At 38.9% G+C, this 26,788-nt stretch overlaps 1 protein-coding gene across 6 annotated transcripts in view; it reads left to right on the top strand.

Moving 5' to 3' along the window:
* The window catches only part of TAFA1 (TAFA chemokine like family member 1), a 682,241-nt gene extending 655,655 nt beyond the window's left edge, over positions 1 to 26,586 (top strand). For 4 of the 6 annotated variants that reach the window (XM_064496325.1, XM_064496327.1, XM_064496324.1 and 1 more), the window contains 2 exons: positions 19,930 to 20,054; positions 25,928 to 26,586. In XM_064496325.1, the coding sequence (XP_064352395.1) occupies positions 19,930 to 20,054; positions 25,928 to 26,017 (215 nt within the window). In that variant the 3' untranslated portion in view covers positions 26,018 to 26,586. Of the gene's footprint in view, positions 1 to 19,929; positions 20,055 to 25,447 lie in introns of all 6 variants that reach the window. The other 2 variants (XM_010987379.3, XM_031470705.2) reach the window with 2 other exon arrangements.
* Positions 26,587 to 26,788: the final 202 nt, after the last annotated feature.

The following is a 26,788-nucleotide window of genomic DNA, read 5'->3' as shown; positions in this document are numbered from 1 at the left end:
TAATATTCCCCAGATTTACAACCATTTAACTTTTTCCTGGTAGTCTTAGGTACCTTAGATAAACTTAATTTACTGAAATCATTTGTCTGTCTTTATTGTAACTCTCAATATAGTTTAAGTCAAAATTAAAATGAAATAAATCATTTTAGAATTATGGTAGAAAATAGTAGGTGACATCCAATATTTACCTGAGCACCTGTTATGTACCAGTTATGATTCTGGATAATGTAAGTGACGACCATCATCATCCTGATTAATAACATTTATTGCACTTATATATGACGGGCCCTCCTCTAAGTTCTTTCTATAGTAACTGTTTAATATATAATCATTCAAACAACCCTCTGAGGCAGGAACACTATGATTATTCCTGTTTGACGAAAGAGGACACCACCAAGGTTTACAGACGTCACATACCTTAATCCAAGCGGCATAAACCTAGGCCTCGCTGATCCCGCCGCTCAAGTCCCAATCTCTTCCCATGCGGCCACGGAGCGCGCGACCTGCCGCTCTGCTTACAGAGTGCGTTCTGTTTCTCTCCTCATACAGTGGACTTAGATTTCGCACAGTGTAGAACCCAGGCACTTGCACAAAACTTACTCTTTAAAAACTTCTTCATTCACTTTTAAAAGTAGAGACTATTTTATCAATATAACGCATAAGGAGCAACGAGCTTAAAAAAAAAAAAAGTACTTTTAAAAACTTAGATACTAGTATCATTAGCTCTCTGTAATTTTCTTTACCCACCATCAGAAGTCCAGATACACTCCTGGAACCACCTTGCCTATATACTGATTGAAAGCCATGCAGTGGCCTGTGGGACACCCAGGGGCCAGAAGGGTTAGCTGATGGTTTTCAGTCCATTCTGTGCGCCAGTGACAATTCTAAAATCAAGTTACCTCACTTCATCAGCACAGCATCACTATTAGGTGGTTTCTTGCCTTCAGTTTTATGATGAATATGGGGTTAAGAGGGCTTAAAAATTTGTCCAAGATTGGACAGGTAGTAAGTGACTCAAATGGGATTTAAAACAAATTTTAAAAAATAATCGTTTTATCCAGTGTCAGAGCTCATGATCTTGACTGGGTTAACTATAAAATTGGATCTTGACAAGTTCCTGTTGAGAAAAAAAATTAATTTTTCAAGAGCTTTGTTAATCTTGACCTTTGTACATTTTTCAAAGCACCAATGTTCTCTCCTACAGTCTCAACAACAACTGTGTATAGTGAGTGGTATTCCCACTTTACAGGTGAGAATCTTCAATTTAATAACAAACATGATTGGCTGAAGTTGTCACCTACTTCAGTATCAGACATGGGATTAGAATCCAGGTCTTCTTATGATTTCAATTCCACTTTACATGACCTCCAGAAGGGCCTCATACTGATGAGCATAAGACATGAAAAAGATGTAGTGATCAGAGTTGCTAACTCCTTCAGGAAGGGCAGGGTTGCTGCTGGTGATGGTGTAGGTGGGCTGTCTGATAAATGCTGGGCAGATGGAATATTGGGTACGGTAAGCCAGTGCTGTCCAATAGAACTTTCTGTAGTGATAGAAATACTCTATTCTGTACTGTCCAACATGGTACCCACAGCCAAATATAGTTCTTAAGTCCTTAGAATGTACCTAGTGCAATTGAGAGGTTAAATTTTGTTTTATTTTTTAATTTTTTAACGTTTTTATTGATTTATAATAATTTTACAGTGTTGTGTCAAATTCCAGTGTAGAGCACAATTTTTCAGTTATACATGAACATATATATATTCATTGTCACATTTTTTTCTCTGTGAGTTACCATAAGATCTTGTATATATTTCCCTGTGCTATGCAGTATAATCTTGTTTATCTGTTCTACATTTTGAAATCCCAGTCTATCCCTTCTCACCCTCAGCCCCCTTGGTAACCACAAGTTTATATTCTATGTCTATGAGTCTGTTTTTGTTTTGTATTTATGTTTGTTTGTTTTAGATTCCACATATGAGCAATCTCATACGGTATTTTTCTTTCTCTTTCTGGCTTACTTCACTTAGAATGACATTCTCCAGGAGCATCCATGTTGCTGCAAATGGCATTATGTTGTCAGTTTTTATGGCTAAGTAGTATTCCATTGTATAAATATACCACCTCTTCTTTATCCAGTCATCCGTTGATGGACATTTAGGCTGTCTCCATGTCTTGGCTATTGTAAATAGTGCTGCTATGAGCATTGGGGTGCAGGTGTCATCCTGAAGTAGGGTTCCTTCTGCTTTATGCCCAGGAGCGGGATTCCTGGGTCATATGGTAAGTCTATTCCTAGTCTTTTGAGGAATCTCCATACTGTTTTCCACAGTGGCTGCACCAAACTGCATTCCCACCAGCAGTGTTAGAGGGTTCCCTTTTCTCCACAGCCTCTCCAGCATTTGTCATTTGTGGATTTTTGAATGATGGCCATTCTGACTGGTGTGAGGTGATACCTCATTGTAGTTTTGATTTGCATTTCTCTGATAATTAGTGATATTGAGCATTTTTTCATGTGCCTGTTGAGCTTTTGTATTTCTTCCTTGGAGAATTGCTTGTTTAGGTCCTTTTGTCCATTTTTGGATGGGGTTCCCTTATTTCCTTTAGTGCTTTTATTACCCCCTTTTTGAAGTCATGATCTTCAAAAAGTAGTAGATAGTAGACTATCAAGGTCTATTTCATTGGTCATTCTTTCAATTTCAACAACTTCTCTTGTTCTTTTAATTGAGAGTAGTTCCTCTTATTCATTTTACTTCTATCTCTCTGGCTCTTTGGATTTATAAGTATCAGTTCTGTGGTTTTGAAGGCTGTTTTTTTAGGTTTGTTTTTTTTTAACGTCCTCAGTGGCAAGAAAGAAAATTCAATTGATTTAAACAAAAAATTCATTTTGCTGTGAAATAAAAGGTCAAGGCTACAAGTGTCTTCAGACATCACTCCCTCTCTCTCCAAACTTCTACTGTTTTCTTCTCTGTTGGCCTGTTTCAAACAAGCTATGCTCCAGTAGTAATAAACATGCCACCCGCAGAGCCAGTTTCATACCTTACCAGGTCACCACCTAACAATGAAAGGAGAGTTTCTTTTTCCCAATAGAATTAGCAAGACTCCTGGAATGAGTGTCATTGGTTGACTCAGATCATAGCCCATCTCCAAACCAGTCATTGTGGCCAAAGAGATTGTTCCAGTTTTTAATGCTACATCATGACCCCAACATTTAGTGGCTTAAAACAATAGAAGTTTTATTATGTCCTATGATTTTATTAGTATTATGGATGTGTCAGCAGGTTGATTTTTCTGTTTCAGATGACACTGACAGAGGTCACAGTGTGGTAGTTAGCTGGTGACTAGACTGGACTGGTCTGGTCCAAAATGGCTCATTTACCTTGGCCTGAAGTGAGTGGGTGGAAAGATGGGTTCTGCCGGGATGATCAACAATGTGTCTCTGCCTCCCAGCGTGGAAGTCTCAGGGCAGTCGAACTTTGAACAAGATGGAGCAGGAATCCCAGAGGGAGGATTCCAAGAAGCATGGGTAGAAACCACCAGGCTGTCTGTCTATGACCCACCTTAAGAAATCCTAGAATATCACTTCTGCTGCATTTGGTTGGTCGCTAGGACCAGCCCAGTTTCAGCAGGAGGGGAACGATACTTCTCAATGAGAGGAATAGCTAATATTTTTTTTTTTCTTGCAGCAATCTTTGACCTCCAGAGAAACAGAGTGATCTGACTGGATAAGTGTGATCATATCATCTCTGTTTCCAAGGGGTGGGGTCAGCTCCATCCAAAACATCAGACTAACATTGTAAGGAGAGTAGTTCCCCAAAGGGAAGTTAGGGTTATTGTTAGCAAAAGACAAAGGAGCAGGCGCTAGATCTGTAAAAACAACAGGTATGTTACAAACTGATGTTGGCATCACCAAACCTGTGATTCCAACAGGCATTCTGGAATTTAAGAAAAAAAAAACATAAAAATTGGGGGCTCACAAAAGCCTGAGTTTGTATCCTTTCTTGGCCATTCATTAGCTTGGGCTAATTACTTAAAATCTGAACCTTTCCATCCTTACCTGTAAAATGTGGATAATAATAACCTTCTTAGGGTTGCTACAAGCATTAGATGAAATACTCTGTATATAAAGCACTTAAGGTTTGCTCAACACATGTGAAACCCCTCTCTTTCCTAATGAAAACTCTTCAGCTGTAAACATGAGCTACTCTTAAAATCAGCACCCCCTTTGAGAGCAGCATGGAACGCAGTAGCCTAGAGGTTTCTAAATGTGTAGAAACCAAGCATTGTTTGCGGGCTACGCTGGCTATTACTTTCCAAAATCCAATTCACATTGTTTGCTTCGATCAATAAAGGCAGATACAGTTTGTTCACTCTCTGTTCACGTGAGAGGGTGCCTCTATGCATCTCTGCGGTGACATACTATTTCCTGTTTCATCTCCAAAATTCATTTCTCTCAGAATGCTCAGCATTCAAGGCCATCAGTCTTTTAAGGAATATTGGAGGTCGCTCAACCCATCGTAATAATGAAATTTTAGGGCTGAATTTAGCTTTTCTCTTTTATTGGTCATCACTAATAAAACTTGATTGATTAATATTTTTTCCTGGACATTCAGGTACTGGAAGCTGTCTTCCAAATCCAGCAATGAAATGTGTCTTAAAATACCAGACCGATGACTTCTCCGTCCAGTGCTTTTCATCACGGAGACAAGGCTGAAACTGAGCTGTCCTTCAAGAAATGTTAGCCTTGGTTCATACACTTTTTTTTTTGATGGGAACACCAGCTGAAAAACTTAAGCTACTAATGTTGCAGCTCTTTCTTATTTTAAAGCTTCATTTATTTATCTCTCTAATTAATGTGTCTAGTTCTTGAATTTGATCTAAATAAATGTGGTCTTGGATTGAAAGCAATCAGGATATTGTGTGGCATCAAAGGACAGCCCTAGTTCTTTCTCCCTCCTGTTACTAGAAGATAAAAGAGATGGAGAGCCTGAGAGTGAGAGAGAGAAGATTTGTTTCATTGTGTCCAGTGTGCAGGGGTCATACCACTGACGATAAATGAGATCACTTTAGGTAATGATGGAACATGGCACTAAGTAACAACAAATCATTACTTCATTAATATTCATTAATATTCCTTTTTCACTTTCTTCCTGTCTGCCTGATATCTTGAAGAAGAATGGCTCAGTTTGGTGCTATTGTGTCTTTAACACCTCTCTACAGTTTACTCATTGCCAGTTTTTTAAAGCAGACTGAGGACATCACTTTAGGAGGACAACAGTATCTAACTAGATGCAGTAACCTTGTTTTTCATTCTAAGTTTATATTTTTGACCTTAGAACAAATGATACTGGTTTATCACTGATCGCAAGGAAATAAAGTTCCCTTTTTATATAAAACTGTTTAAGTAAAAGAAGCAATTCCTAAAAGCAGTCCCCGATGGCTTAAAATTCAGGTAGAGCTCTTTCCTTGGGTCACGGGTTCCTGCAGTTTCTTCTGCCCTGGCTCCTTGTCTAGAAAGTAAGGATGCCCAGTTTGTTTTGCAGCCTGGGTGCAGGGAAAGCTGTGGTCATGTGACCTGTAGTCGGAGGAGTGATACAGACGCTGAGCAGACACCCTCCAGGCTACCCCTGATGGAGATCTGAACTGAAGGAAATATTCGATGTGGACAGACTGCTTGCTTCTGCCAAATGAATTAATCCATCCCCAGCGCCATCCACTCAGTTGCACTTTTCCAAATGCAGCACCATGGCCCAGGAGAAGAAATTCATCTGACAGAGAAACAGTGTCCCCTAGGATGAGAGAGAGCTTGCTCCAGATCAAAAGTGATCCTTTCCCTTGTCCTCCGGGCAGCTCTGATTTGCCACAGCCTCTGCATTTTTGTGAAGCCTACTTAATTAAGAAGACCTTGATCACTTTCCACAGTACCTACAACACATGTAACCTGACCTTCCCTCATTCACTCACAAACAGGCACACGTGCTTTGCTCCAGAAATGCGGAATCTCTAATAGTTCCTGGAGTACAGCCTTCTGGCTTCCACATCTAGGTTGTGCACAGCTTGACCTCCAAGAGATTATCCATCACTACTTCGCTTACTTTGCAAATTACTATTCATCTTGCAGCACTAATCTGAGACACCATTTTCACAAACCTTTAATTTGCTCTGGAGGAAGTTGCTTCCCCTGATTCACAATTCTGCCCCTTACTGTGTGAACATGGGCAAAGTTATGTAAACCTTTCTTTCATTCAATTTCCTTTTCTCTAAAATGGGATAATAATATTTTTGAGGAACTACCATGCTGTTTTCCATAATGGCTGCACCGTTTCACATTCCCACCAACAGGGCAAAATAATAAAGTAATTTTGTTGGGGAAGGCTATAGCTCAGTGACAGAGCACATGCTTAGCATGCATGAGGTCCTGGGTTCAACCCCCAGTACCCCCATTAAAAATAAATAAACCTAACTACCTCCCCCCACAAAAAAGTAGAGTAAATTTTAATTTTTTAAAGTTATTTTTTAATTGAAGAAGAAATTAAAATAAAGTGGGATAATAACAGTGCTCACATCCCAGGACCATTATAAGAATTACATTATAGGATCGGCACGATTCAGTGAGCACAGAGCCTGGCCTGCAGAAAGTGCCCCATAGATGTTATGATTTCAAAATATTTAAATTTATTTACATTAATTTATCACTATACTGACCATTGACATTGATTACAATTAAGCTATAATATCTTTTTTTAAACTGAGAGCTCCTTAATGGCATGAACTGCGGTTTTTTCAATTTGTCCTCAGCCCCAGTATAGTACCAGGAATGCAGTATATTTATGTTTAATTGAATTACAACTGTATGAGGTCAGCTGACGTTTACTTGTATCATAATAGCAAGGGCTGAGGTTTTTGAGGACTTGCTTTTTATCAGCCATTGGTCTGTACCTTTATATGTATCTTGGCCCTTCATATCCAGGGGTTCCACGTCTGTGGATTCAACCAACCGCAGATGGAAAATATTCAGGAAAAAGAATTCCAGAAAGTTTCCAATTGCAAAACTTGAATTGACGTATTATTTACACTGTATTTACAACTATTTACATAGCACTTACATTGTATTACGGGTCCTGGACACTTCAGATACATGACTTTTCAGCTTAGCAACTTTATGGGAAAGAGAGTTTCTTTCTCCCAAAAGGACCAGTCAAAGTTCCAGAACTCACTGGCTAGTTTCATTCACATCTGAACCAATCGCAGAGGCACACAGGAGGGGATATGCAAAGAGGTTGGAAATAGGTCACATGCACATGAATGGTGAGACTGAAAGGCTGTTTCCTTAAAGGTAAACCCAAGTATCATTATCGGGGGAGAGGGGAGATGTTGAATTATTGCGAAGGAGGCCAAATAACAGACAAAGACAATACTGGTTTCACCTTAATTTTTATTTGTCCCCTAAGCCTGCTTCTTACTTCTTTGCATGGCAACAACTTTAGCAATCAATATAAATAAGACTACAGCTAATTTCGGAATATCAGTAATTTTTCTCACCTCCCAAATAATATGAGTTGATACTTGTCTCTTTGTTTCAAGATGTTGGGCTCCTTGGTCTAAACCACAAATAGGAAAGGGCTAATTAGAAGATTACTGACGATTGCCTCGGAGTTTTGTATCAACTGCATTGCATGGCCTGAGGCACTTCAGAAATGAATTGATATTAGGATGCATGTATTTTATGGATTTACATACTGTATGTGCTTTATCTTTTCAAATTGAGGGGAGAGATTATTCACCAGAGTTATTGCATAATAAGATTTATAATTGAAAGGAGGCAATTTTGGTGTATTTCTTCTTGTGGAAAGGGGCTCTTATGAACCAACAAAATCCTGTAACACAAATCAGTATGCGTTTGCACAAAATTTCATGTTAAGCCATGTTGTGCCGGTGATTATTTTTGCTTTGAGAAAAGGTGTCATCTCAGAAAGTACAATGAAAATGGTTTTTGATCTTGGTGCTTGGGCTAGAGTCAGCCTAGCAACTCAGAGCGTAAGAAGAAAAATTCTTTAGACCTGCCTTCTCCCTAAATTGTATCGATTCAAAAAGATTTTCAAACTCTGTCCCCAGGGCTCAGACTCAGGTAGAGATGGATTTCAGCCTGCTACAGGTAGAACAGGAAATGGTGTTAAATCAACAATAGATAATATTAGAAGCCTTTGCTTTAGTTGCCCTGTATCCCTTTCTCTGTTGATGGCTGATTTTCATTCCTCTCCCAATTTCTGAGGTTTGCTGCAGCAAACCTCAGAAAATACTTCACCACGAAAGCAATTTCTATATACTCTCCTTTTCTTGCCCAAATAGTACATCCAACTGAATCTTAATAGTTTAGTAAAATTGAATTTAGCTTCTCTAGACCGTAACAATTAGTATTACTCCATTGTGAGCAGATCTGGATTGTAATTAAGAAAACTCAGCATTACCGCTGACACTGAAATGCTCTGGGAAAAATGCCTGATTTACATACAGCTATGCCTGTTCTCTGCCTCCCGCATCTGGTGCATTGTGACTGTGCATGCAGATTGGAGAGACATATCATGGGGACAGAAAGCCATCTCAGGATTGTCTATAGGTCAGCTGAATTTCTGAATTTTTTTTTCTTTTTTCTTTTTCTTTTTTGTTGAAGTATCATCAGTTTACAATGTTGTGTCAATTTCTGGAGTACAGCGTACTGTTTCAGTCATACATGTACATATACATACTCCTTTTTGAACTCTTTTTTCATGATAGGTTATTATGAGATCTTGAATATAGTTCCCTGTGCTTTACAGTAGAAACTTGTTGTTTATTTATTTTAAATAGAGTAGTATCTGCAAATCTCGAACTCCCAATTGATCCCTTCCCACCCTACTTCTGAATTTTAATGCCAAAAAAAAAAAAATCACTCTTTGGCCATTGTGAATATTTAGTACTAAGTGGGTAGAAATGGCAGTGATCTGGCCTTGATATGAGTAACAGGATTCATCTGTTTCATTCAGTTAGTCCATAGTATTTATTGTGTACCTTCAGCTGTACTTAGGATTGTGTCAGGTGGCAAGGAATAGAACACTCAACTGTAGTAGCTTGAGTAATAGGAATTGACTTTTCTTGGATAACAGGAAGTCCAGAGGTGTGGGTTACTGACATCGGTTTAATGACATAAATGTCAGCATTGAAGCAATTTTCCTGAACTTTCCTTCATGATAAGTCATTGAAGTTGTGGCTGTCATATAAATATTCAAGACAAGAAGTCAGAGCCTTGAGGATCAGGCAAGCAGTGACGTGGTAGAGCTGGAGTCTAGGATGGCCTCGCTGCGTGTCTGATGGTTGGCAGCCCCATGAGTCCAGGAGGGCCTCAGATAGGACATCTCCTCTCTGCTCCACGTGACCTGTCATCATGGTCAGTCCAGGGCTCCAAAGTGCAACAAGCCCCAAGCAAAAGTGCTTTCAAACCTCTTCTTGCGTAATGTTTGCTGACTTCTCATTAGCCAAACAGAGCACACGCCCAAACCCAGACAGGAGGACTGGGGACATAGACTCCACTTCCTGATGGGAGGAGAGGTAAAGTGACGTTACCAAGGGGTGGATGTAGAGAGAGAGGATGAATGTGTGGCCATTTTTACAATCAGAAAATGGAAAATTTAGAATCACCTGACATATAGAGGCGGTAAATACAAAAAATAAAAATGAATCAGAATTACTACATCACTATTGCTCTTAAAGAAAGCCTTTCAAACTACCTTAAACCACAACCCTTGCCACCTCCCTCAGAGAATCTTAGCCCTCGGATTGGAGAAAAAAAAAAAAAAAACAACTGTTCTAGTTTCTAGATTTTGCTGTAGAACTTTGGCAATGCATTACATCCTGCCCCCAATTTAGCTAAACTTAGAGTTTTTCAATTTAGCAAGAAGTGTAGGGGATATGTGGCTTGAGGCAGTAGAATGATGATTCTGAACATTTTGCAACAGGGTGCATCGAAATCATTGCTATGTTTATACTCCTGGCTTTCTTTGATTTTCCGGCTTTCCTGATCCTATCATGGACATGAAGGTTAGTTGCAAAGTGTCGATATTGTGAAATTTCCCTTGTATGTTGGCAGTTTCTGAAGGCTCATTCTGGCTGTTTAAGTGCAGCTGTGTGATATTAGAGAAATTATTTAAAAAGAAGGACCTTATATCATCTCTCACATGCTCACCTACTTTAAAACTCATGTGAAAGCTCTGACATGCTTTTTGTAGCTCAGACTGCCTGTATTGAGTGGTGCTAAGCACAGAGCAGATAGCCTATAAATATTTTCTAGTAAGCAGAACTGAACTCTTCCAAACGACCCCAGCAATTCCGTCAAAATAAGCATGCTAGTTTTATGGCGTTGTGTAGGAGAAAGTAAAGAAAGCAGGTGATTATTATTTTCTGTTTCTCATAGGATTGGTGAGTGGAAGCATAGACCAGAAAGATATTGGGCAGTTCTTAGCACATTACAAAAAATAACCAACTGTCACATTATTTTGCCATTTCAAACACATACACACAAATAAAATTAGATCCAAGAGTGTTCCGTGATCAGTGTTTATACATTTCATCCCCACATGAAAGTCAGGTTATATTTTCTGAATTTAACTTAATTATAATAAATCAGAAGGCATCAAAGTCTTCCCCAAAGACTGTGTGAGCACAGTGCATTGTAGCGTGCTGTGGTCTTGTTTTATCAAGCATCTGTAAGACCAGCACATAAAGCACTGAGTGCCACATGCTCTCCATCTAGACCTCACTTGTCCCAACATTTCCGTGTTCTCAGCTGTAATGCCATCAACCACCTATGAGAATAAGAGAATAATCCTAAGAGAATAAGAGGAATAATGTTTCCCATTCAGTTCCCCAGGATTTGGCAATAGGTGGCTTCAGAGTTAGAGACACTTCACTCCTATTTGCTATCCATTTTTATAGATTTGAAGAGACCTAAGAGGTTTCGTGTGCCCTGTTCTTTCTCCCTTGTCTAAAATCTCCGCCAGAGCCAAGAGCATCTCTCTGGGAGTCTGAATTTTCCTTTAATCTAATCCACTTAGAAAATGACTCACAATTTATTGAATAAAATAGAGAAAATTGATACCTTTTCATTAGGCTGACAAAGTCTTTTTCACTGCTGGCATCTGAAATGTGTCTTCTATTTAAATTTTATTTATATCAATCTTCTCTAGTGGGCGTGAGATTAAAATCAAAGACCTTGCAATCAGTGCACAACTTCCCCTTTACTGCCAAGATTGCGAGCGCTGGTTTTGCAGCAGAACTTAATGCCAGGAATTTTCTGGGGAGAATTTAATTTTCAGGATTGGTTGCAAAATGGAATCAACCAAAACTGATACTTTAATATATCAGTAACTATAGAAGTGATTACCTTACATGTGAAAAGAAAAAAAAAAAAGGACACTTCACTAACGTTATTTGAATATGGTAAATCTGTGGCGATTCTAGGGGGAACTTTATTGTAGAATCTAATCATCATCTTATAAAGTACCTTTTCAAATCGGAGAAAATGCCTGTATCCAAGTATTTTCCTTCAAGGATGCACTTCTAAAGTAAGAACACAGAGACCCAGCACCCAGAAGGTATACAGATGTACGTGTGGCTTCAAAGCTGCTTGTAAATATCATTTTCAAATCTGATTTTCCCTATGGCTTAAAGTGCAGAACCACTTTGGAGTTCTTCTCTACACCCACATCAAGGTTACCCCTCTCCCCATTTTGTTGCCATGAATGTAAGTGGATCAAACAAACGTGCAATCACAGGGATACACAATCCCAGGAGGATGAACATAAATGCATTGCTTGTTCTGAAATAGCAAGATTCCCCACTCTGAGTTAGCTTTACCTGAGCGATGCGTATGCAGTGGGTACAGCCTATTCGTTAGGGACCTCCGAGAAATATCAGTGCACCCCTAAAAGATGAGCAAAATTCATGTCTCACTAAAATCATTAAGAACTGTAACCAGTGTTGATGAAGCTGTGCAGAGAAATGGGTACCTCTGGTGGGAAATATCAGTTATTACAAATTTTCTCAGGGACAATTTTATAATACACACATCACAAGTAGTAAACGTTTTTACCCCGTTGACTCAGAAATTCCACTCCTTGGAATTCATTCTGGGGAAATAACTATATTTGCAAAGATATATATATCTATATATACAAAGTTGTTCATTAAGCATCCTTTCTAATAGCAACCAACCATCCAACAAAAAAAAAAAAAGAGAGAGAGAGAGAGAGAGACAACTTAAATTTCCAACAGTAGGGGATTGGTTAAACCAATTAAGACGCAACCCTCCTATGGGATATGAGGCAGACATTAAAATAATGGTTCATTTTCTTTATTAATAAGCATGGGGGCATGTTTATGATTCAGTGTTTAGGTTTTAAAGAGAGAAGAAGGGTACAAGACAGCGTGTGTGATATGATCTGACTTTTTTCAAGAATTATTTATATTATGTACGTGTTAGTATATACGTGTATTCAACCACTTTAAGTTGATAGATACTGATCGCCTGCTGTGTGCCAGCACTGTTCTAGCCATTTGGAAATACAAATTCCAAACCTTCATGGAACTTACCATCAACTGGGAAGGAAAAAAAAAATACCCAGCAGACAAAACCGATTCTGTGAATTTGGGTTGTAGTATGTGCTAGGAGAAATCCTAAGCAGAATGTGAGGAGAGAGTGGCAAGGTCACGTGGGTGTGAATTTGGGTAAGTTGTCAAGCAAGGCCGTTCTGGGAATGCCCAATTGAACTGCGGCCTGGTGAATGTCAATTCTGGGAGAACACGACCCAGTCAGAGGGTTTAGCGAAATCCTGAAAGAGATTTATGGGTTTGCAGAAGAGCTAGAGGGACAGAAAGATTGGCACCAAATGGCAAGTGAGAGCGGGGATGATGGAAAACGTGGCTGGAGAGGTAGGAGGAGATTTGAGGTGACGTGGATCTTTGAAGGCCATTGTCAGGAATCTTGAATTTATTCTGTATGGTGGAAACCCTTGAGCGTTTTATATGAAATTATTTGCGTCTTTAAAGATCATCCTGGATGCTGTGTCAGGAATAGTCAGAGAGAAAGTCAGGGGAAAACATAGCCAAATGTAGCCATTCACCTCTGCCTAATGCAGTTACATATATTTTCATTAGATTTGCTAATGATCTGTTGGCTTTGAATTTTGGAAAAGAATGTATATTCCTTTAAAACTAGGGAGGGAAAATGTAAAGTTTACTCTGATTGGTAAAAATACGAACATCAAAATGGTTTATCTCAACAAAATTATACTTATTGTCTACTGTAACTTCAGGGTCACTCTTTAAATACAGACTGTTAAATTTGAGAATATAAGGGATGTTCAGTAGGAAATTTATCTAATAACTGATTCTTTGTGTTCCTTCTTAACCACAAATGCAAAAAAAAAAAAAAGCTGAATTTATTTCTACAATAAAACCATCAATTTAGTGAAAGCAAGACCAACATCTAATATTTGAATTCTAAGCGGATTCATGAATAGAGTTATTACGTATTAAAAGTACAAAATAAGCCAGGGGCCCCAGCCCTGGGGTCCAGCCCACAAAGAGGAAGAGTGTTTTTGGCAGGAACTAGTGCTTCCTTAAGTTGGCAAAAGTTAGCCCTTTACCCCTTTACTAAATATACTTATTTGCTTTAATATGGAAACAGTTTGATTGATTCTTTAGTGGGTAAATTACCTCCTCAGTGAGGACTTTGTTGACTTTAAAGCACCTCATATTTTTTACGTATCACAATTTGTCAATATATATTATCCCACCATTACACATACTGTTTATCGCTGACAAGAGACTGTACACCACTTTAGGGTAGGAACTGTCCCTGTTTCATGTCCAGCACAGTATTGAATGAACAGCTTTTGAATAAATAGAAGATAACCTTTGTCTTCAAATACCTTCAAGGAAAGCAATCACTCAAGGAAACTGCCCCACACTTATCTTGTGGTTTTAAGTACTGCCCATTTCACAACCCACATCCTCACCTCCACCCTCACCAAGATAAAATTGCCTCAGTTTGAAAAGTGCTAGAATAGAATTTGTAGACAAGAAGCAATGCTAATCAATCCCATCATCAGCGATTAACTCCATGCGTCTCTGAAATATATTGCAGATCCCATGAAGAAATAGTCTAATCAGTAAAAAAAAAAAAATGCATCCCAGAACTATATGCATCTATTAAAAATAAGGCATATGAAGATAATTGCATGGATGCGTTTGTAGCTGGATGGAGGACACATGGATAAATAATAGTCATAAATGCCATGTGTTGAGTATAAAGTTTATTAGGTGTTATGCTAAGTACCTTATTTCATCTAAAATTCACAATAACCAGTCATGATTTTTATTAGCTCCATTTTATGACTCAGGAACCTGAGACTTGAAGCAAAGAACTTTCTGAAGTCATCCTGCCAGTAAGCGGTGGAGTTAAGATTCAAATCCAGATCACCCTATCACATACCCACGAGCTTACAGTCTGAATCACTCCCTCATGCTTCCAAACTGGATCCTATCCTTAAATGTGATCGTGACAGGAAAACAGGGAGCTTAGAATGTCTACAGGCAATGTTATTCAATGCCTTTAATTTTCTGTTTGCTTTGACAAAGACAATAATACACAGGGAGTCGCTGCAAGTCTTTTGAAGAAGAGCATCGTAACAGCTGTTTCAACAACCTGTGCAAAAAGGGAGGCTGGAGAGCTGTCCCGCCCCTCTAGCGGAGTCCCAGCCATTGCTTTAAATTGCATGACAGGTTGTACAGAAATGAGCCTGGAAATTTGTCTTGATTGATGTACTTATAATCTACTTCTGGGAACATGAGTGCAATCATATGTTCAACCATTTAATTTATGTTCAAACTCTGATAAGTCACAGAAGCAAGCTGAGAGTTTGGCATAGTATCTATCGAAGAACAATGGTGTCCTCACTAACTTTGTGAAGAATTATCTCTTCTCTTTAGAAATAATTTTATTCTTTAGAGGAATAAAAATGCTGCTGCTAATAATAATAATAGCCAATATTTATCAAACATTTGCTGAATTCCAGACACTCTGCTAAGTGCTTGGGTGGACTTTCTCACGTGATCCTCACAATCCTTCGATATAGGTACTCTTTTTCTTCTTTCTCTTTTCCTTTCTTTTTTTATTCATTCATTTATAAATGGTAAACCTGTCTTGAGCTACTCTGCCATTCAGAGATGAATGTGGTATGATCCGTGCCCTCAAGGCATTCACTGCCTAGTCAGTAGGCAGGCATGTGAGCCGGTAAGCTGGTAATTACAGTCCAGTGTGGTTAGGGTTACAGTTAGTGTGATGGGGATACTGGCAGTAATGTTTGTTTCCTTGATTATCCTAGCATCTCTTTAAGCTCTGCCCTTCTTCCCCGGTCTAGAGCAGGCAGCTGCAAATGAAGACCTACCCCTTCTCTGTTTAAGTGCAGTGGTGCTTACCTGGCATTTCAGGTGCTTGCTTCTTCTTTCTTGCATCTTGCATTTCACTGCTGGATTCATCTTTTCCAACTAAATCTGTCGTCATGTCCACCCTTTGCTCACAGAATCTCAAATCTTCAATGACTCGCCTTTCCTTTAAAAAAAATTAATTAAGAATATGTACTTTTTAAAGCCTAAGCTCCTTGCTTTCAGGAATTTCTACAATCTTATTAAGGGTTTCTCTTTTCCTTCTCCCCAGTGTGCGTCTGCTTTTCTAGCACGTAACATATTTACTACTAGAGGAGCACTGCGTTCGTTAATATCTCCTTACTGTAATTCATGCCAAAATGCCGACAGTGCCATGTTGAGAAACCCTGTGCTAAGTTATAAGCTCTGAGGACGGGGATTATATCATGTTCATTATTTTATCTCTCTCAGTAAACCAGGTAGTGATTTGACTGTGCAAAGTACCAAGTAAACATTTGCTGAACTGCATCTCAAATGTTCTCTACTACAATGGAAAAGGGACTGCAGTTCTTAGACAATATGTTTATTTCCATATTTATTAAACTCATTGCCTATTATATCTCATTCTATTTCCATGGGAAAATTCCTCAAAGTGAGCAATAACAACACCCAAAAGAAAGGGATTTCTGCTTGATCTAGGATTTACCACTGAAAGATGGATCAACTCTCCTTTTACAGTCCCTATTCTGTTCTGCTGGACAGCAATACGACCTGGGATGAGGGCGAAATCAAGACACATGATTAAAGTGGCTTTAGTGATTTTAAGAACCTCTCAAGGAAAAATGAAGATTCTTGAAAAAGTTGAAGATCAGATATTTTCCTGAACATGGCACATTCATAGAGAGAACCCCAGGACCTCGGGGTTAAAAGGGACTTTTAAGACCCTCTTTCATAATCACCACAGATAAGGAAGAGTTGGGTTTTGCAGCTGGTATTCAACTAACTCAGTTCTTCTAAGAGAGAAAAGTCTTTAGAGCAGTTATCTGTCTACCTCATAAGTTTCTCATGGATTCAGAAAGTGTTGTCTAGCAGGAATTTCTGTCAAAATGCTACAGCTAATGAACTCCAGCACTGTGTAGCTCAGACTAGGAAGAAACAAGTCTGATCAACCATCCCTTCCCCAGATTATTTTTTTTAAGTTAATCTTACAAGAAAATAAATGTTTTGGTTTTCCACAAGTGTTTGTGCTGATGTGAAATTTATTTTCAATAATGACAGAGCAGAGAGAACTCATTCATTCACTCGGCAGTCAATAAATGTTTTTCTTTAAGAGACCTATGAGGTTCGAACACAAAGCTAGAATGAATTAGCGCCATCGTGATGAAAAACATGGATTTTGTTGTTAAGCAAGCCTGGACTCGTGTGTTAATTTCTGCACTTTCTACCTGTGTAAGCTTGGGAAAGTTACTTCACCTTTCTGGGCTTTAGTTTTTTCATCTGAAAATGGGTTCATATTAATACCCACTTTATAGAGTTGCTTTGAAGATTAAGATCATACATTTAAAAGTACCAGACACAGGAACACATAAGAAGCATTCAGAAATGTCAGTTATCATTTTTATTATTGAACTGACCATTGTAATTCAAGATATTTTAAAATTATTTATATTTACATTTTTCTTATTATAATTACATCTCTAAGAAAAAAACTATTAAAAACAACTAAACAGAATAAATATTAGCTCATTCTGTTAAATCCAATTGATCACTCCTTGTTCAAATATCAGAAGATTTTTCAGTAGCTTCCAATTTAATAGAAGAAGAGGCAAATTGAAAATCCTTTCTCTGTGAAATTTTTTAAGTTATTAGGGAAATAGGAGTTTATTAAAAAGTTTGGATGAGAGACTACAGTTTGACGTAGGACATAAAATAATATGTATTAAAATCACCATGTAATACACCAATCAGAAAAAAAAACAGGTCCAATAACGCCTTTAGAAAAGCAACACTGGAAGAATGAACTGGATTCTGTTAAGCCAGACGCTAGTGCCAAATCGTTAAAGTCCATTTAGCAGACGAACTGGAATGTGCATTTTGAGACCAGAGGCAGGCCTGGGACATTTTTATTCTTAGAAAGCCTCTTCTCTTGCCCTCTGAGTTAGTGGGGCTTTATAAACTTGAATTAAAGGCGTTACGCAGGTTTTGAGTTGCATTCTTTTCCCCACTGTCTACATTTTCATGTAAGAGATATGAATGCTTGAGAGAAAGAGGAGAAACCGCTTTGTTAGCTTGGATCCAAGTAGGTCAGCTGTGAGAGGGCAGAGAGCAGCGTAGAAAATGGAATGGGATCCTTTAGAAAGAGGCAAAGCTGCTGACGGCTGACCTTAGCAGCAGTGGTTCATTATTTGTGTGCCTCTGTGACAAAAGCTAAATCGAAGACTGTGGGGAAAGGCACCTTCCCCTCAGAGCTCAGATCAGAGGGTTTCCCTTCTTGATGGTCTAGATTCAGGGCAGCAATAGTGAAATGTTAGGTGGCCTTTAAGGGGACAAGTGTGGCCAATGTGACTGGCCTCTCTGTGACAGAACTCTAGCCACTAGGGAGCCTCAGAATGGAGGTCTTTGATAAACACCCTCAGTCAGACTTGTATCTGATGCTACTGGAAGCTTTGCCATTTGTTTTTGTAGCCTTTCCACACTGCATATGTTTTTCTTGTTGCCAAAATATGTACTTTCCTATTCAATATTGTCACCTATTAATTCATGTAAATAAGGCCTCTTTTACCCATGATTAGAATCTTCCTTGACTCCATGCCCTGACACAGAGCCCTGCTATTAAAAAGAAAAACAATCAAAACTTTCATAATCATTTTAGACGCTGTGGAGGACTTGTATTTTCTCTTTTTAGCCTGCGTTTTACCAAAATATCATGCTGTCTTGCATATGGATAGAACTATTCATGAGATTTTACTTCCTCTGCTTGCCCTCTCCAATGGAGCTGCATTTTATGTGATTTGGTCTGGACCACATAGAAGGTGTCCATCAAATACAGGCAAAGTTACCCTTGGGAAAAAATCCTTAAATTGACCGTATAATAGAGTAGACATGATTTTGCATATGAAATCCTGTGGAGTAATCATTCTTTGAAGGAAAGCTTGGGGAAGACTGGGTTCAAAAGGAGGGGAAGACTGAAATAAGAAAAATGTAACAGGAGGAAGCCTGAATGCAGATAGATGTCTGGATGCTTAAACCATGCTGCTTTTAAGGTAGCAATCTAACCCCTCTAGTGAACACCAGACAAAGAAAATTATTATGTGCCTCTGCTTCACCGTAGCAATGATTCTATCTCATTTTATTATTAATTCTCTGTGACATTAAGAGATGTCACTGAGGTTCTTTGAGGTTGTAAGACTTAAACATCATGGTGGAGACTCATCTTTGAGGTGGGAGGGGTTGGGAGAGGATAGTGGAAAGAATCAGAGTTCCAGCCCCGTGTAAAGACAGCCAATTGGAAAGGGTCATGAAAGAAACAATCGCAGATAATTTGAGGATTTTGCAAGAAAGAGCCCAGGTGGATTTGTAAAAATCTGATGCCTTGTGGAGCTTGAGAAATGACCTGTGCTTGTGCAGAAATAATTTTCATTCAAGGCGTTAAAGAAGATGTGGAGCTGCTTAATTTGTACTGAGTGAATTTAGTCCCTACTTTTATAAAATCTCATTATCAAAAAAAAAAGGTGTGGTACATACATTCCCTGAATTCATTGCCAGCTTCCTAAGACAGTCATCCTTGGTATCACCCTGAAAAGCAGGGCTGTGTTCTTCAGAGGGTCATGTTTTGAAAGTCCCCCTCAGCACATCAAACATATTAGAAGGAAACCACAGCTCATATCAAATATATTTTGGACTGTAAACAAGTAGTTTCATTCATTATGACACTTGGTTTTTATTTCACAGGGTGTTTTTTTTTTTTTTTTTTTTTTTTTTGTACTTTCAGTCATTTTTTTTTTCTTTTGGTAGACCTTTGAAATTCTCAAAGGCCCTAGGCTGGGAGAGAAACCCTAATGCTGGGTAGAGAAACTGGCCTCTCTGAAAAGAATAGCTCAGTCAGTCATTCTGAGGAACATTTAGCACTTTTGTCCCTTTCACTGGGAAAAAAAAAAGTACAAGGTCCTTGATCTGCAAACCTAATACAAAAGTTCTTCCAAAAAATGTGTCCCCGTTCCATATGTTTTCATCACACAAGGAGATTTTGGGTGAAATGTGGCTTGATGAAACCGGACAGCATAATTATATTTGCATTGTAAGACCTTTAAGTTAAAATCTTGCTCTTCTTAATAGAACATTCTCAGCCAATCAGGAAAGGCTAAAAAGGACCTAACATGTTTCAAAGAGCATTAACATCTGTAGAGGGACACAGCCTCGTGCCCAGGTTGTTTGGATGAGTTGCAGCTACACCTGTTTCCTGTCTTTGCGCAGCCTCCATCGTGATTGGGAAATGGTGGTGTGAGATGGAGCCTTGTCTAGAAGGAGAAGAATGCAAGACGCTTCCTGACAACTCCGGATGGATGTGCGCCACAGGCAATAAAATTAAGACCACGAGAGTAAGTTCTCTCTTTTTTTTTTTTTTTTTCAAATATCTCTTGCATGTTGCCAACTGCACTGTTTGCCTTTGTGTTGAACGAACAGCACCCAGAGAAGCTTTAAGCAGGAGAGCAAGAAGCCTTTCCCCCCAACAGAAATTATTCTGAACCATTCAGATCAATGTCCATCCATCAAAGAGAAGTTAGACATTGAACTTGACTTCTTCATCCTGTTGCAGTTTAGTGTTGCTGTTAAATAAAGCTGGGTTGCCAGAGCCCAAGGGGAGAGGAGCAGTGAAGGTAGTTATTTGGATAATTCATCTGACATTTATGGTGCTCAGAACAGATAATAAAATAAGGGTCTTGCTTAATTCATTCAGATGGTTTGCTGAAAAGCTCTGCATTTAAGTACAGCCATTTTCTAAAGGTCCTTTAAAGGAATTCTTTGATGCCCTTTTAGGGAAGTGAAAAGGTTTTCTGATGTGAATAATCATTCCTTGCTTTCTCTGGTTAAGTCAGGAGTTGGCTTCAAAACACAGACCAACCTGTATGGTGAGGGCTACCCAGCTCATTAAAATCGGTGTCATGATGCTGGAGCAGGTTGTAGAGGCCCAGCTAGGCCAGCCATTGACCCGACAAATCCTGGACCATAAGAGAGCCCGGGAATTCTAATGAGGGTGTGGAGAGGGGTTGCTGAGGGCACGTAAAACAGTAACTACTGACTCACTAGTACAAACATTTGTCAGTATTTTAACAACCCGTAAGGTGATATGTGTTTATACGACATGAATGTCAGCCCTGTTATGTGTGTATGTATTTTAAGGTATTGGGCATATTTTAAAGAAAGCTCCACCAGTTACAGATCCCAGTAGGTAGTCTTCTAAAGGGGGAAACTCAGATTTAAAAGGGGATCTCTGATTCCAGCCCCTGTATCATGAGTCTTCGCTGCACTGTCTTTTCCAAAAAAAAAAAAAAAAAACAGTTCTTGCATCTTTGGGATACAAAAAATATAATATCTTATAAGCCATTTTTCCATATATAAAATAAGTGGAGACTGTGTGTGTCAAATTCCGTTGCTGGTATTGACCAGGTTAGCCAGCGAGCAGCTCTACCTCCCTGGGTTGCAGCAGGAGTGATACCTAAACTGTCCTCGCTTGTTAATGTGCACGTTATATGCACCGGTTGATCATACTTCATGTCAGTGAGACACCTACAGAAGAGAGTATGCAAAAATGAGCCCCGTTTGTGCCGCTTACCCCCAGGAATCACCTTAATTAGCTGGTGGAGTATGGATTTCAGGTTTCCCTTTGGTTACATTTTTGCCTGAAGATGATTTTGCCAAATAATTTGAAGTTACCCTCACAAATTAGTTTTAAGCTACTCTGAATTTTGGCCAGTGTGAGTGGAATCCAGTCACGATTGTTATAAATGCACTGCTGACATATTCTCTGCCAAATGTCCAATCCCTATTCTAAATGATAACTGATCACCATTTATGGATGGTAAGCTCCGCTCCAATGGTGCCTCTAGACTTGAAACTCAGTAAAGAACAATAATGTAAGTCAAAATATTTCAGAATTTAAACATGTGAAACTCCCAAGAATACCAACAAGGAAACTCTTGGGCAGATTGAAAATAAGCACACAGAACACAGAAATTGTTAACGCTACTTTTTGGTGACTTACGTCACTTTGTAAAGTATATTTTGAAACCATCAGACATGTTGTAAATACATCATGGACATTCTCCAGCATCACAGAGGTAGAGGTACGAAATCTGATCAGGGTATAAGAGCCTGGTACACACTGGGTTCAGTATGGCCTTGGGTGGGCCGAATGCAGTCCAGACAGTTGAGTGTGCGAGAGAAATAAATTGTCCTTGCAGTCAGTTTAAAAGCAGAGGATGCGCCTGCTCTGATGTGTGCATTCATTTCAGGCATGGAAATAAGAGACTACTCTACAGCCCTGTGAGTGGCACACAGGTCAACTAAGAATTCTCGAGTCTGTCTTTAGAGACAGAAAAAGATGACGTTAGAAAAAGCTGTATCGTTTTAAACCTTGAGAAAACCCAAACGCTACTACTGACCTACAGTTTCTCCCCACTTCCTTACAAAGAAATTCACAATGAAATAAGCACTTTTAAAAGGCACCAATTAAGTCCAGATGATACGTACAAGAGCTCCATTCTATACAAACAGCGAACACCAGTCCTTAGATCATATGCCCTGAAAATGGGTTTTATGTGAGTTTTTCGAGTATGCCCTGTGTGTGTTTCCCCATCAGAGTATAAATATGCCTACACACTTCAAATGTTGACTCTAGCAATTTAGCTTTTGAAACAATGTAATTCACAGATGTGCTTTAATTATGCATCATATGTTTTCATTGTTCTTTATCTAAGAATCTTCAGGGTAAAGCATTCAAGTTCTTATTAAAGTGAAAGGAAAAATAAAGAAAATCACTTCTTTTGTTCTTATGTATAAGCCTGATTGAAAGAGAGTGCTCTCAGGAAAAAATTAAAACAAAAACTCGAAAAAACATACCCAGATTGCTAATGGCAACTGGGAGTTTCCTTCACACTGTTATTTTTTTTAAGTAGCTCCAGTGTAAAGAAATTTTCAAGAAAGATTCCTGAGACATCATTCTTTCTCCCTGTATAGTTTTTTTTTCACCCCAAAACCTTCCTATTATGTGGGTTACTTCCCAATCAATCATCCTGAGCCAAAATTCTCAGCAGTCTTTGAACTGTGGATAAACAAAAGACGGTTCAAAGGGTGGTCTAACTTATATTTTTATGATGCTAATTTTTTAGGATGAGGAAGAGTAGGAATTCAGTGTTTCATTTAAATAACCAGACACCCAAGAATGTGGACTAGCCAGGGTAACAGGCCACATTCTGAAGAAAAGCTTGGGGAAAATGGATTTGGGTGAAAATGCAACTCAGAAGGAAGGAGAAAAGATACACAGAATTAAGTGAAAGCTTCCCTTTCAGGAGATTCGAAAGAATAAGTGATAGGGAAAGAGGAAGCTTCCTGAATGCCACCCTACAGAGAAAATGGCCATGCTTGAGAGGTTTTCTAAAAATCCAGCCCGTGGTACAGTAAAGCTGGTAACATACTTTCTGGGGAGAAGTTTGGTGCATTTGGGTGAAGTTTCTTGGCTAAATTTTAACCCCATTCTGCTTGATCATTGCTTCTATTGTTTTATTAAATTGCATTGTTAGTAATCTGTAGCAAGACTAACCAACCCAAATATTAACCAGAGGTTTTTACCTATAGTTTAGATATCCATTGATGTATTTCTTTTCTTTAAACTTCTATGTAAAAAACATAAGTTTGAAATTGAGAAGGCTATACGCTGTATGTCCAGGAATATATCTATAATCTTTGTATTCAGGATCAATGACTTAGTTTAGAAAGATAAAGTACCCCGCAGAGAAAATAAGTTGTTTGACAAACTGTAATAATTTATATGTAAAAAGTGAACATTGGTTGTTTGGGGACAGGAAGAGGAAGAGAATAAAATGGAGAGAAATCCAAAATCACTTGGGAAGGAAAATTAGCAGATTAAAACACCAGAACATAATCTGGTCTAATACCCTGGGAAGTATCAAGCAACTCTGGATTTCCTCCAATGCAATACATTAATGTCTTTCCGACTGGGGAGGAAATCAACAGTGCACAATGTAGAGTCAAGTTTCACCCCCTAAAAGGGCAAGCTACAGATCTCAGGTTACATAGCTAACCACAAGAGCTGTCTTGTCAAATTTGGTGTTTTAAATGACTAGCCCAACACAACTCACCACAATCATTTGTCCACAGCCTCCTGGGCCCATCCTTCTATATAGTGACTCTGACTTTGCGTATCTCCACCCATTCTAAATCACCCTGATGGTTTTTCATACTGCTGAAGGGTAAAGGACCAGCTTGGACATATTACAGCTTCTTTCACTCAAAATTCCACCAGGTCTGAAAAGTTCTGAGAGCCTTTATGATCCTGATTGCTAGTCTATTCGTTTTGCAAGAAATGCCTTTAGTCAGAGAGAGGTTGGGGCTGAAGGGAGGGGCTGTGGGTCTTTAGGGATTGTAGGAAGGAAGAGCAAATTATCTTCTTAAAGAATAAACTATGCTATCCCAGTTGGAGCAAAGCGAGCTCATTCATGTCTTTAACCAATAAATAATATGAAGCCTCTTTTATCTAAAGTTAAGGTCTTGGGCATGAGGTGGTGGACATAGCAGAGCCCCTGGTCTGCCCTGTACCTAAGGTTGGATGGGACCGTGCGGGGTTCGGTACAAAATAAAAGAAAGGCAATTCCTGTTTAGCTTTGGAAAATGTCACTTTCTCCTTCCATTCGGTTAAAATGAAGACAATGAGCACAAAATGTGATAAAGACCACTGGAATGTAGGAAACCAAGATTCAAAAGGATCTGTTATTTATATGGAGAGAATAAATAGAAATTTGTGAAGATTTCTCATACATTCTGCCCCTGGCCCAACCAACTTTCAAATGCAGACTCGTATTACTGTTCTTACCTAACCCTGAAAGCTTTAAATGGATTTCACTCCTGGACTCAGAACACTCTTTTTCTAAGGCTATAAAGAATTAAGAGATGATGAAGATAAATGCCTGCTGTCCTAGAACTTCAAAGCAGAATCTTCAACTCTATTAGAATCATCATTCATACTCTAAACCAGTGATTCTCTGTGCATGCATCTTGTTGAATATAAGAATCTTTGGGACCATATTTGAGTGGATTAAATGGCATTAGTAGTTATAAGAGTACACCCTTGATTGTACTTTGTCATTGTCTGAGTGGAACAGTTCCTCACCTTACAAAGATCTCTCAGGTTTCTCAACAAATGTGGTCTAACCTTGGCAATGAGTTCACCTTATGTCACCCCTCTGCATCTTACAACAGACCAGCATGACAAGGCCATGGAGTTTCCTACTCATGAAATTCTCATCAGACAGACACAGGAATGACAACATAATTTGCAGGGAGGATCCAGTGCAAAATGAAAACACATGGCCTCTTGTTCAAAAATTACTAATAATTTCAATTTGGTCATTAAACCAAATGTGGGGCCCATTTCAGCAAAGGGCTGTCTGCAGCTTCATAGGTCACATGCCTGTGACCCCAGTCCCAGTTAGGCATCGCTCCAAGATTCTATCTCCTTAACTTGTTGCAAAATTAATTTAATGAATTGATAAAAATATGGTGGCCCGTCCATGTGCTTTGACTACTGTTTGAGAACTACTGCTCCAGCCTTTAACATTTTTTCACTTCAGTTCACTTGAAAGAAGGAACATCCTAAAATTTCAAGGTGTCTTCATTTTCTGCTAATCTCTTTTCTTTGTCCCTTCTTTTTCTTCTTTTCTCCCTGAAATTTCTTTCTTTCTTTCTTTGGTTTCAGATTCATCCAAGAACCTAACGGAAGCATTTGTTATAGTAGTAAAGGAAAACCACCTCTGCGGAAAATACATTTTAAGAATTTAAAACATCTTATACATTAGAAGCCAAATGGATTTCTTACTTGCACTTTGACTGGTTACCAGATAATCACAGTGCTTTCACTGTGTGTCACGAAGTATCCTATAATGAGAAGACCTGGAGTTTTGGGCAACACCATGGAAAGTGGGTTTAAGAAAAAAAAGGGGGGGGGGGAGTTTCTCAATGCAAATTTTTGGGATTATGAAGAACAATCAACTGTCTTCTAATTTGGATCTATAGTTACTTTGTACCATTTGAAATATATGTATATATATAATATTTTGAAATATTATATATTCTCTTCAAAAAACGAACAGTACCACAGTTTGAGGAGACTGGCGTACCTCTTTGAGTTTTGGACGTTTGGTTTTGTTTTCTTGTCCTTTCTTTTTCTATCGGCAAGGAAAAATATGTGCCCTTTGGAGAGGTCAACGTGGCACTCAACGCTGGACGGCCGGCTGCATGTGGACTCCTGGAATCTGAGGCATCATAACGATTCTGAATCAGGAGCTTCCTTCTCTTTCTACCGGATGGCCAAGGAGCTCAGCGTCCTGTTTTATTGCTTTCCACCCTGTGCAGTATTAGCATGCAAGCTTGGCTTACTTAACCACACTTTATATTCAACTGGTATATAATAACCTTTCTAACCTCTTCCAGGAAAATATTTTTAGAACTACTAGCTTTTCCACAGATAAGAAAAGTGAGGATTCCTGAGGGCACTGCTCCACCATGCTGTCAAGACTCTGGCCGAGTTATGGTAGAATGTGGGTCCCTGTATTCAGCTATGTAAATACAACGTGTTAAGGCTTTGCATAGCCGTCCTAGACTGCAGAAATGTCCTCTGATTAAACCCAAAGTCTGACATCATTGAAGTACATAGTGCTGTAGCAACAAGTCTTATCAACGCACCTCTTTCTATATTTGGTTTGGTTTTTTTTTCCAAGAGTGTTCAGATCTCTTCTGGTGAGATGGGAAGACCGTTAAAGCACTGAGGTTCCAGAACAATCTATGTGACCAAATGTTGGACAGGCCTATTAAAGTGGTAAATAACTTCTTTCTAAATCTACTTGTCCTCTTTATTTGCCCTTTATTTCTCCTGTATCAGCTCTAGCCAAATTCAGAGAACACATGCTCAGGGACACGTAGTCTGCCAGAATTTTTTGCACAAGGTCACTGCTGCCATCATAACCAGTGTTTGCAACTCTAATAATTTGAAAACTAGAAATCCATTCCCACAAGTTCAGTGTCCTCAGCCAGCAAGATG

The sequence above is a fragment of the Camelus dromedarius genome, chromosome 17 (assembly GCF_036321535.1).
Source record: "Camelus dromedarius isolate mCamDro1 chromosome 17, mCamDro1.pat, whole genome shotgun sequence".
NCBI classification, from domain to species: Eukaryota; Metazoa; Chordata; class Mammalia; order Artiodactyla; family Camelidae; genus Camelus; species Camelus dromedarius.
Note: the sequence above shows the minus strand (reverse complement) of the source record. Positions and strands in the feature narration are given on the sequence as shown.